Source organism: Chelonoidis abingdonii, chromosome 23 (assembly GCF_003597395.2).
Source record: "Chelonoidis abingdonii isolate Lonesome George chromosome 23, CheloAbing_2.0, whole genome shotgun sequence".
NCBI classification, from domain to species: domain Eukaryota; kingdom Metazoa; phylum Chordata; order Testudines; family Testudinidae; genus Chelonoidis; species Chelonoidis abingdonii.
In genome coordinates this window covers 14,254,808-14,267,168 of record NC_133791.1, presented here as the reverse complement: position 1 = coordinate 14,267,168, position 12,361 = coordinate 14,254,808, and the positions used below count along the sequence as shown (strand labels likewise).

The window sequence follows — 12,361 nt, the reverse complement described above, 5'->3', positions numbered from 1 at the left end:
CCAAGCTAGCATGGCAAGAGAACATTTTGCCCTACATTTCTTACAGTCCCTGATTAAAGTACTTGCGTTGTTCCCATTTACAAGACACACATACACACAAAACATTTATTTGGAAGAAGTCTCCAATTCCTCAGCGTATTCAGTGCTAACTTAAAACATTAAACATTTTTGAAATGACATAATGGAGTAGATGCCAACTGAATGAATTTACAGGTTAACCTTAAACATACTCTCCCTTCACACCGGAAGACCAAAAACTATCTTCTCATCTATGGTTGTCAGTGCTTAGAAAGCTTCTCACTGGCATCATGAGTACTGTTGAAAGGATTAAACAAATCTGATGGTTCAAAATTGTCATTTCATTCAACAGATTTCACAGCATGACTGAGGTGTTACAAAATGCAGACTTGCTTTCTTCAGTTACCTCAACTCCATTTTAATGAAAGTGGAGAAAGCCACACAGTTTGGTTTTTCTTATGTGGAAGAAGAAAAACTAAAAAAAATAAAATAAAAATAAATTACCTTTCCTTTTCTACTTTTAAAATTATTGGTAAAAAAGACAACAATTTAGTGGCTTAAAAATATAGTGTAGAAAAAAGAACTACAAGAGAGGCATACAATGTACTACTTAATTTAAAACAAAAGTATAGATTTGGTACTTATAAAGATCATTTATTTCAGAGTATCAGGTGCACTAGTGTTTAATTTTTAGTGGTATTTCATGAAAAGCCATGTCTTGGAATCATCATTCTGTCCTTCTGAAAAAGAAGTATATAGTCTGGCATTTCCTTGACCTTTTTGAAGCTTGTGGGAATTTGACTGCATTTGTACCCAAAGATCAAGTATATAGTAGTGTTTTCCCCTGAAAAGTCCACAGATTTTAGGTCACCTCCTTGCTATCCGGTGCTTTATCTGGGACCTCATCATACTGAGGAGGAGGGGTCAATGGTTCTATTGTTATTTGACCTGAACTGTTTCTGTCTGGAAGGTTTATTCGGAATTCCTTTAGGTGCAGCTTATCAGACTTAATTCTCCGAACTTTCAGGGGTTTCAGTCGTTTGTTCAAGCGAGAACTGTGCCTGCTTGGCTGACGCTGTATGTTCGAATCGACATCTGCGGTGGTTGTAGTTGGTGTATTTTCATCAATCCCAGTTAGAGATTCATAAGAGGGCAGAGACATGCTGATCCTGGTGTTTCTGTCCAATTCTCCCGTCTCAGGATAGCCCACGTTCATAACCTCCTCATAACTGGGAACATAGTATCGCGATGGTGTCTCATCATCCTCTTCTTGACTGTAGGAGACAATTTTAATACTATCAATATGCTAAGCCATTTCAGCTGCATTTCTGGTCATTCAAATATTGGGACCAGAAATACATGATGATACAATATAAATTTCTACAGCACATTTCATTCAAGGATCACAAAGTGCCTTTACACACATTAGTTAAATCTCCAACATCCCTGTGAGCAAGGATCATCATCTGTATTTTACAGCTTAGAAACTGAGGCACGGAAATTGTGACTTGCCCCTATATGTGACAAATTCATTTCCGGGGTGGGAATGCCACCAGGAGTTCTGGTTCCTGCTCTTATCACTGGGCCACAGTAATGTTTTAGGGTATACAACTGAGTTCAAAGTATCCATATCAATGTAAAAATTAGGATCTTGGTGGTGTCACATAGTAATAAGTCTTTCAGGTGATCATGTGTTGGGTTCTTATAGCAATGATTGGACTCTGAAGTTAGAAGTGGAAAAGATCTGTTTAGGACATCTAGTTAACCTCTGTCGCTCTCTGCTAAACTTTCTGGAGAAATCTGTACATTTACTTTTGAGCTATCACATGGCTGTGTGTACACTGAAAAAAGACAGCAAAGCCACTTTACGCATTGCTTTATGTAGTCTAGTCTAGTGTGTCATTGAAATAAGTAGGCTAAGAACATGAGTATGTGTTTTCCCCCCCCATCTTTAGTTATTTTCTCGATACAAAAGTCCCAGTCTACTTGCAAGTCTGTGACTGTGTGTCGGGAATGGGGGAATACTAACAGCCAGGACTCACTGCAATTGACAATTCACTTTACCCACATCTAAAAATCACGTTTGTAAAGCCCTTCACAGTGTTCAGATGAAAAAGGCTATGTTCAACTGCCAAGTGTTAGAATTTAAAATTCTTCTGCAGCTAGCATTCGGTGAACTGTTAAATGTTACACCATCCCACCCACGTTAAAAAAAAATAAAATAAAATCAAGGAAGGAACAGACAGGAGGAGTTACAGTTGCATCTTTACATTGTTTAAGTGCCAGACTGGAAATGCCAGTTTTTCTTTCCTTTGTGAAACTGACTATAGCACAATTATTTTGATGTTAAGGTGCCTTTTCATTGCCCTATGACTAATAAGTTACAGTTCAGGCATTTTGCATTAATTATTCCTTGTTTCTCCATTCCATTCCCCACAAAGAGGGATATCAGAATAGTGATTCTCTTCCAAGAAACAGGTGAAAAATTACCCTAACATCTCTCTTGCCAGCTGTTCCACTCAATTGGAATTAATTTAGAGGGACATACCTTAATTACAAAGGCATTAAATGAAGGTATAATCATGTAAATCTGGTTATTTTTTCTTTTTCTTTTTTTTTTTGGGGGGGGGAGGGAAGAGATAGGGGAGAGGAATTATGTTAGATACTGTTAACCAACACTGTGCCAATCTATAACGAGGGTATCTACATGTAGTCTGCATAAGTACACAGTCTGCATTTTATTAGCATTAGTAAGTTTCCCTTCACATAATTGGTTACAGCACAAGAGCCCTCTCTGCAGATTCTGTCATTCTATAACTATCTTAGGGTTTTCGATAGCTCCCATCATGGTACTTTCTAATTAAATGAAGCTGGAGAGTCGCAACCTCATACTCTCCCGTTACATATTTCATATGAAAAACCTCTTTCCCTTCTTCAGAGGGAGTGAACAGAATATGGCAATTTATCTAGTGATGCCCCGTTGTCCATTCCCAGCTTCTAGCAGTCCTTCAGAGGGAAAGAGCAATGTTTTGGGCACAGGATACAGTCTGCATCAACTACCATCGCAGTTTACACACTGCCAGGCTATGTCATCGAATTCCCTGTGATGCTGAATCAGTGTTAGTAAACTGTTTATTTAAGATGTTCTGGTAACAGAGATATTCTTTGCTCAGTATTTATTGGCGTTTCCCCACCTTCAATGGATGTAAAAGTTTGTTTCATTTCTCTGCAGCTCTTGTACATACTTTCATAAACGCTGTTGAAAGGCTGTTTTGTAACTTTATAGAATTACTGGACTTAACAAGCCACAGCAGAAAGACAGATACCACATTACCCTGTAGCAATGGCACACTCCTTTTTACTTCTCTGCCATCTAGAAGCCCTGCCTGGGTCACAAAAAGTATTTTGTCTCCTCTACAATTATACCAATGGGGATACGATTTTAAGATGCACACCTCACCATAGCATTTTTACACTAGAGAAGCAAGCAATCTCCTAAAGCTTTGTATATAGGATGTATCCTATTTGTTCTAAACATTGGTCCATCCAGTGAAGTACATTGTTTCCAGCTGTGGCCAACTGCTTATACTTCTGAGAAAGATGAATGTTTATCATTCACTTAACACATTATGCTATGATATTTATAGAGGGATAAATTCCTTCCTGACCTCTAAGGCAATCAACTCATGCAGAGAAGCACAGAATTATAGAAATGTAGGGCTTGAAGGGATCTCAAGAGGTCATCTACTCCAGCCACTTGTGCTCCGGCAGGACCAAGTGTATGTAGTTCATGCCTGACAAGAATCTGTCTAATCTGTTCAGAAAACCTCCAATGATGGGGATTCCACAGCCTCCCTTAGAAGCCTGTTCCAGTGTTTAACTATCCTTATAGTTAGAAAGTTTTTCCTAATATCTAACCTAAATCTCCCTTGCTGCAGATAAAGCTCATTACTTCTTGTCCTACCTTCAGTGGACATGGAGAACAATTGATCATTGTCCTCTCACTGTCTTCAAATACGTTAAGGGCTGTTATCAAGTCCCACCTCAGTCTTCTTTTCTCAAGACATGCCCAGTTTGTTTGTTTTTAAACCTTTCCTCAGACATCAGGTTTTCTAAATCTTGTGTCACATATTTGAAGCTTGAGACTTAAGAATATGAGAATGGTCATAATTGGTGACACCTATGGTCCATCTAGCTGAGTATCCTGTCTTCCAGCAGTGGCCGGTGCCAGATGCTTCAGAGGGAGTGAACAGAACATGGCAATTTATCAAGTGATCCATGCCCTGTCATCCAGTCCCAGCTTCTATCAGTCAAAAGTTTAGGAACACCCAGAGCATGGAATTATGTCCCAGACCATCTTAATTAATAGCCATTGATGGACCTATCCTCCATGAATGTATCTAATACTTTTTCAAACCCAGTTATAGTTTTGGCCTTTACAGCATCCCTTGGCTCACTAGTTTGATAAGTTGACTGTGCGTTGTGTGAAAAAGTACTTCATTGTGTTTATCTGTGTCTGATAATTCTGTTCTTTATTATAGTTTCAACCAAATTTGCGTGATACTGAAATTAGGTTTACTGGCCTGAAATTGCCAGGATTGCGAATTTAAAATTTTTAAAAATTAGCATTACATTAGCTTTCCTTCAGTCAACTGGAACAGAGCCAAATTTAAGTGATAGGTTACATACCACAGTTAGCAGTTCTGCAATTTCACATTTGAGTTCCTTCAGAACTCTTGAATGAATACCATCTGGTCCTGGTGACTTGTTACTGTTTAATTTATCAATTTTTTTTCCAAAACCTCCTCTATTGACACCTCAGTCTGGGACAGTTCCTCAGATGTGTCACTTAAAAAGAATGGCTCAGATGTGGGAATCTCCCTCACATCCTTTGCAGTGAAGACAAAGGCAAATAATTTATTTAGCTTCTCCACAACTGCTTTCTCTTACTTATGTGCTTCTTTAATCATCCAGTGGCCCTCAATCATCCAGTGGCCCTACTGATTCTTTGGGAGGCTTCCTGCTTCTGAGGTTTTTTGTTTTGTTTTGTTTTTGCTGTTTTTGTATCTTTTGCTGGTTGCTCATCATATTATTTTTTGGCCTCCCTAATTATACTTTTACACTTGACTTGCCAGAGTTTATATTCCTTGACGCCTATAATTTAGCATGTGGTACAATGGATCTTAACACATTAAATTTCTAAATGTGATTTTTTTTTAAAAAAAGAACACCTTTTAATGTTATCTGTACATCAGACCCAGCACCCTTTTACTGAAAGGCTTACCTGTCCTCCTGATGTCGAGGTTCCGCAGATGTTCCTTGCTGGATCCTAGCAATATTCTCATTTTGTCTTTTCTTCTTTCTGTCCCGGACATTCAAACAAATGGAGAGCAACAGCAGCAGCACTCCAGCCCCAACCAATACATAAGCCACCGAAAACGTCTTACTCTTCAATATTCCTCCACCATCATACTCTGGATTGCTACTGTTTCCAGCAGATGAGGGAGGCTTATCAGTATGGCCAAATCCTGGGACCAGGTTCCAGACTGCCATTATGATCCCAAGGACAAGCATTCCTAACCCTATAGCAGTCAGGGCATAGTAAGATCCATTTGACCTGGACTGGGCCATCATACCCAGTGCTAGATCACTAGATAATAAGCAGAGTCAGCTTATAGCATGCCAGTTCCAAAAAAAAGAAGTGTGTAAAATCCAAGCTTTGCACTTCTATGAATCCACCCAAATGCTTGAGTTTAGAGAGAAATCTGGAAAAGGAAAAAGAATAGCAATTAGTACACGTGACATATAACGAGCTACAATTATGGTCCACAAGAAGGTCACTTGGCATCATTTTATTCTATCAACCTTAATACTGGAAATGAAAGCACATTTTTATGAGCGTGCAGAGTAAGTCAAGGGCTAATATAATGGCCAAACTTAAGGAAGGATCACTACTGGCCATTCTGATTACACATGGGAAAAGAGTATTCCCAGGCTTTTTGTTCCGTGCTGCTTTTCTGGTGTGACGTGTGAAATCCTGCTGGAAAGGTATAACAAGTGGGGTTCCGCAGGGGTCTGTTTTGGGACCGGCTCTGTTCAATATCTTCATCAACAACTTAGATGTTGGCTTAGAAAGTATGCTTATTAAGTTTGCGGACGATACCAAACTGGGAGGGATTGCAACTGCTTTGGAGGACAGGGTCAAAATTCAAAATGATCTGGACAAATTGGAGAAATGGTCTGAAACGTAAACCGGATGAAGTTCAATAAAGACAAATGCAAAGGGCTCCACTTAGGAAGAACAAATCAGTTCACAAAAGACTGGGAAGAGACTGTCTAGGAAGGAGTAGGCAAAAAGATCTAGGGGTCATAGTGGACCACAAGAATATGATCAACAGTGGGATACTGTTGCACAAAAGCAAACGTGAATTCTGGGATGCATTAACAGGGGTTGTGTAAACAAGACACGAGAAGGTCATTCTCCGCTCTACTCTGCGCTGGTTATGCCTCAACTGGAGTATTGGTGTCCAAGTTCTGGGCACCAATTTCAGAAAGGTATGGGAGAAATGCGAGAGGGTCCAGAGAAGCAATCAAGAATATTAAAGGTCTTGAGAACATGACCTATGAAGGAAGCTGGAAGAATTCGATTTAATTTAGTTGGAAAAAGAGAAGACTAAGAGGGGAATGATAGCAGTTTTCAGGTATCTAAACAGGTGTCAATCAGGAGGAGGGAGAAAACTTGTTTCGCCTTAGGCCTCTAATGATACGAACAAGAAAGCATGGGCTTAAACTGCAGCAAGGGAGATTTAGGTTGGACATTAGGAAAAAATTCCTAACTGTCAGGGTAGTTAAACACTGGAATAAATTGCCTAGGGAGGTTGTGGAATCTCCCTCTCTGGAGATATTTAAGAGTAGGTTAGATAAATGTCTATCAGGGATGGTCCAGACAGTATTTGGTCCTGCCATGAGGGCAGGGGACTGGACTCGATGACCTCTCGAGGTCCCTTCCAGTCCTAGAGCCCATGAAAGGGAGATCCTGGCCATTTGCCAAAGTTGCCCCCTTCCCCCCACCCCCCCGGCGAGGTTCTGCAAAAACAGGAGGTATTGAAGCGTCCTTCTGGCCAAATTCCAACTTGAGTGGTTACAGTCTGTCTAAATGCAATTCACCCTATAGTTTCAACTGGAGAATTTCTCTCTTCCCTTGCTGTGTGGTTTAAACACCACACAAGGGAACCAGAATTCCTAGGTTATAATCCTGCCTTTAACAGAGACACCCTTTTCTGTTGCACTAAGGAACCTGAGTCAGAGCTTATGGGTAACATTTGCAAAAGCACCAAAGAGATTTAGGGGCCTAAGTCCCATTTGAAAAAGTGATTTAGGCACCTGGACTCCTAAGTTCCTGTTGCGTTTCAATGACACTTTTGAAAATTTTACCCTATGTGACTTACCTACCTTGGAAGGGTGTCAAAGTGATGGCGTGTTAAGCACTTTCAAAATGAAGACTGCTAGGTATTCGTGCTAGTTATTATTGGTGAACAATCGCTCCTTGATCATATATATAATCTGTACAATGCTTTGGGATCGCAGAATGAAATGTACTATAAAAAAATACAACGTGGTAATATACATTTAAGATCCTTTATGTCACATACCCTATGGGGCTTCACTATCTTGAAGACTAATTCCAATTGGCATAATATACTGGTCCCAAAACCAAAATGGAAAAAAATCACAAGCCTTAAGAACAATACTTTGAAAGAGGAACTGGTTAAAGATCTGTCTGGCCGCTGCCTGAGGGTGTGAGGGAAGTCTCTTCACACACAAAAGAAATCAAGCAAGAATTCTGTCTCAGCATTTGTGCAAGGGAGCAAGCTGGACCACGGGTTCCTCTTCTCCCAGCTGTTGTGTTCTTTGGGCTCTCTCTCTCTCTCTCTCTCTCAAATATAAAGATGCTTCACTGACACGAAAGACATTCTCCTGGTAAGTGATAGTAATGCAATAGAAACTAGTGATGACAAGATTCAGCCATGTGTCTCCAAACTGACATGCAAGGGCTATCCTAGTTAGAAGGTCAAGTTCTTGAACCAGCAGGCAGACAGGCATTGTAGCTGGCTTTAGAATCTCCTGCCCCTGGCCCCCAACACCTTGTACACTGAATTTTTGTTTTCACCATTGATGGAACTAAGCTTGGTTGGCTTCCCAAGATAATATAGCAACTGGCACTTTATTAATGCCTGGATAGATGCCAAAGCAAAAACAGGCTAGCTTTAAGCTAACAAAGTATTAATTCCAGGTATTTAGGGACCTCTCAGTGTGCTTACATCAGTATGTCTGTAACCATTTCTATCCTCTGGAAGGTTTTACGATAGGTCCCTAAATCTCATATACACGAAGAGCAAAAGCAAAGTAAAACAATCTAGGAGATCCATTATGAATTACTGAATTTTGTCAATTAGTATATAAACAACAAAGAATATTGCATTACAGAACATACTTTGTTGATTTTGTTTCATTTTAACATGAGTAAACACAGTAGTACAGCCTGTAAAAATAATGAAGTCTTAGTATTATGAAACCTCACTTCAGAATTTTACTATGAAGTCTTGGCTGATATAAAGGAAGGACTTGCATGCAATGACACTGGGTAGATTAGCAAAGTTTCACTGGCATTATTGCTGTATTTTGGTGTGTTTTTCATGCTTTACGTACATACTTCCTGAGCTGAAATGCTGTGGTTAGTGTTAATTTTTACCTTAGTCCAGGCAGACGGAATATTATTCTGCAATGCTAAATACACTATCAAATTTTTCACCTGTATCCTGATGACTTTGTTGCTTATTAAGAATCTGGAGCAGTGCTTAATTTGTAATGAAAGAGGAGCCAAGGCTCCAGCAATTTTTTTACGTTCATAACTAATGCAGCTCAGAGGTGCCGGGGCTATGAACTGCCAAGCCTAGAGGTGCCAGGGCTCAGCCTTGGCACAAATTAAGCACTAATCTGGAGGAAACTGACCATACAGGTTAGCTGAAGCATCATAACATTAGAATGCTGAGCAACTGCTTCAGAATTCCTCTCCACCTCCCCCAAACCAATCATGTTGGAACATGAGATTTCTCTGAAATGCCAGTTATAATCTACAGTCACCATCCCTGACGCCACGTGCTACTGCAACAGTGCTGAGAGTGCCAGTGACGTAACAGATTATACCAAGCAGTAATGTGGCTTTAAGATCAACAGCACTTGGACTCAAACAAGGCTTTGGATTGTATTAAAAACTAGCTGCAGAGTCTCTTGTTGGGTCAGCATCACACATCACTCTGGGGTCAGAGCCTTTGATATGGTTACTAGTATCATTTAATACAGACTAAGGTTTGATGGAAGGCTGCACACAGGCAATTCTATATTTAATTCCACATTCTGTCATCCTTGGAAAATGGGTTCCCAACTCATCTCTCTGAAACTCTTTTAAACCAGGAACTCCACCTGTGTAACTCTCTGCCAATTATATCATTCGCAGTGTTTTGTTCTGCATTCTGCTCCTCAGTTTTATGTTGCAGAGCCCTGCGAGATACTGAATCCCACTACACTATCGAGACATATCATGGAAAGCTCTTGGAAGGAATATGAACTTTTGATTAAAATTTTACGGCATGCAGGAAATCTACTACATTAAGTATTTAAGCACTGTAGAAATCAGTAGAGCAGCTTATATTAATCTTGGTACAAACTATACAAATTATGAAAGATGACTGGATACTCTTATTTAAAAAAGAAAAAAAGTGAGCTAAGTCCAGGTGACATCCTAAAATCTGAAAGGTAAGAATTGCAGCCAGTAGTGGCATCTATATAAAGGTATTTTGGACCTCTGTAGCGGAGTTTCTAGCATTCTACAGTGGGGACTAGATAAACTTTGCAACAGATTTTGTTTGGAATGTTCCAGCTTTAATTCACTGCCAAGAAAAGCATCACAACTGCACAAATATGGATACATTTTCTATTCTTCCTGCCCCTCTATTTTTCCATGGTTATTTATGTTGGATGGGACCTCATGAAAATATGGTACTTGGGTATTCAGCACTGTAGAATGCTTATTTTTATCATTTGTCCCATACCTTTTATCACTGACTTACAATTCAGCTATATTTAGTATTGTGTTTTCTTGGTTAGATTAAGAGAAAGGCTAGTTCTTGGGTCCTTTAAACTACAGAACAGCCTTCCCAGGAAAGTGGTAGATAGAATATCAGGGTTGGAAGGGACCTCAGGAGGTCATCTAGTCCAACCCCCTGCTCAAAGCAGGACCAATCCCCAGACAAATTTTTGCCCCAGATCCCTAAATGGCCCCCTCAACGATTGATCTCACAACCCTGGGTTTAGCAAGCCAATGCTCAAACCACTGAACTATGATCCAGTTACTTGAAGGACCAGACCCATGGGCATAATACCACAGAGAATCTGACACTAGATTTTCATGGCGATCCTACATTCTGATGCTTTGTAGCAATTAACATCTAGTCCTGATGAAGGACAGATTTCTCTAACCACTCCTAGCTCATGATCCAAAACGTCTGTTAGTCTATAAGGTGCCACAGGACTCTCTGCTGCTTTTACAGATTCAGACTAACACGGCTACCCCTCTGATACTAAACATGGATTATATTGCAAGTGGAAAATGAATGCTGCAGTTATGGCAACAACGGCAGAGCTATATATGATGGAAGATTGTACATACCACATTCTCTTTTGTTATCTACTACAGGCAGGATATAGGCCTAGAGGCTGCATGGTTCTTAATGAAGCTACTTCTTACTTGTGACATATGCTAAAGAAATGGAAATATATGTAAAGTTTCAGGAAAATCTTTTCATTGAAAAATAAAGCCAGGCCAGGCCAGGCCAGTGCTTATCAAGGGTTGTTCTACTGATACAAAGGTCAGTTTTAGCAAAGCCATTTGAATAAGAAGAGAGCAAACCCAAAAATCCCAACATTGAGAAAATGTGCGTTACAAAACAATTCTCAGCCCTACCCATCTTTAATCAAGTTCCGCTGTTCCCTTTAAATCTACTCAAAATGGATTTTCAAATCAATTCCCATAGGAACCATGCAGAGGATCATATCTGCTGACTTTTCAATCCAAGCTCTTGAAGGTAAAGTTCACAAGAAAATTCTGGGAGGTCTCTGCTGTAACCATACAATCAAATATTTGGGCAAGGGTTTTCAAATGTTTAAAAAAAAAAAAAATCAATCACAGATTTTATGGATGGTGCCACAACTCAAATTGCATCTTTTAGGTGACTGGCCCACTATCACAAAAATACTGTATGTACGTGTAAATAAGGCAAACACAACATATGTCAGGGGCCAGGAACAAAGAGCATGCAAATTAAGGAGGTAAAGTTCACTAACAAGGCTGTTTAGATCTTAACTGTTGGGAAGGCCTTGAAGCTGTCAGTTAAATATATGGCTGCAGTAAAAAAGAGAGAGTCAGACCAGAAGCTGGAATGAACAAACAGAGGATACAAAGTAACGTTTTCTCCCTGTAACTGCCTGTGAGGTACAATTCTTCTACCAGTCTATTAGGGTGCATGCAATAACTTTACCACTAATATATTTCTTTTCAGTTGCTCTAGATAAGGTATATACACATTTAAAAGGGGGTTAACTCTTTAAGTGCTGTGTCTGTATTGCTTGGTCAGGCAGAGTTCCTGAATTTCAGTTTGTGAATTTACTGAATTCTGTAAGTTAAAAAAAGCCTGCTGTATCATACAGCTTATTTTATTCATATGCTACTGCTGCAGCTAAACACAACAATTCTTTGATACATTTTATGTAGCCCAAGCTTTCTGTGATGAACATTGATTCATCTGGATGCTACTGAAAGTCCTTCACCTTATCTTGTAGGTTTGTTTAAAACTTCCCTGACCTTTTCCCCTTCCCACTCCTGTCCATATTAAACACGCACCAGAAAGCACATATGGCAAATTAAATCCCAGTTCCTGGGATCTGTAACCTTTCACGCCCAATGGATGGAGCCAGAAAGTTGTCACTATCTGATATGTCTTTGCCATTTAAACTAGCCTTCGTTCGTCAGTAACTTCCAATTTAACAGTTGATGGCTGCTTACATTCCCAGGCTCCATCCCATGTTGCAGGGAAAATATGAAATTTAACATCTGTCCTTTGAAACATGTTATAGCCATGGCCTGTCGTATGGTGTGTAGATGTTTATCTGAACTACAGCAGACCCTTGCTAACCAGCATGCACAGACCTAGGGCTCTCGCCTCCTCTTGGCAAACTAACAGGAGAGTCCTGTACCAAAGGTTTACATTATTAAGACTTCTTCCCC

General features: G+C 39.8%; 1 protein-coding gene across 1 annotated transcript in view; it reads right to left on the bottom strand.

Moving 5' to 3' along the window:
• Nucleotides 1–125: 125 nt before the first annotated feature.
• TMEM51 (transmembrane protein 51) overlaps nucleotides 126–12,361 on the bottom strand; it is a 37,160-nt gene continuing 24,924 nt past the window's right edge. Inside the window, exons 2-3 of the mRNA XM_032779579.2 lie at nucleotides 5,303–5,783; nucleotides 126–1,292 (exon numbers count right to left, since the gene is read on the bottom strand). Of these exons, the coding sequence (XP_032635470.1) occupies nucleotides 881–1,292; nucleotides 5,303–5,652 (762 nt within the window). The 5' untranslated portion in view covers nucleotides 5,653–5,783 and the 3' untranslated portion in view covers nucleotides 126–880. The remainder of the gene's footprint in view (nucleotides 1,293–5,302; nucleotides 5,784–12,361) is intronic.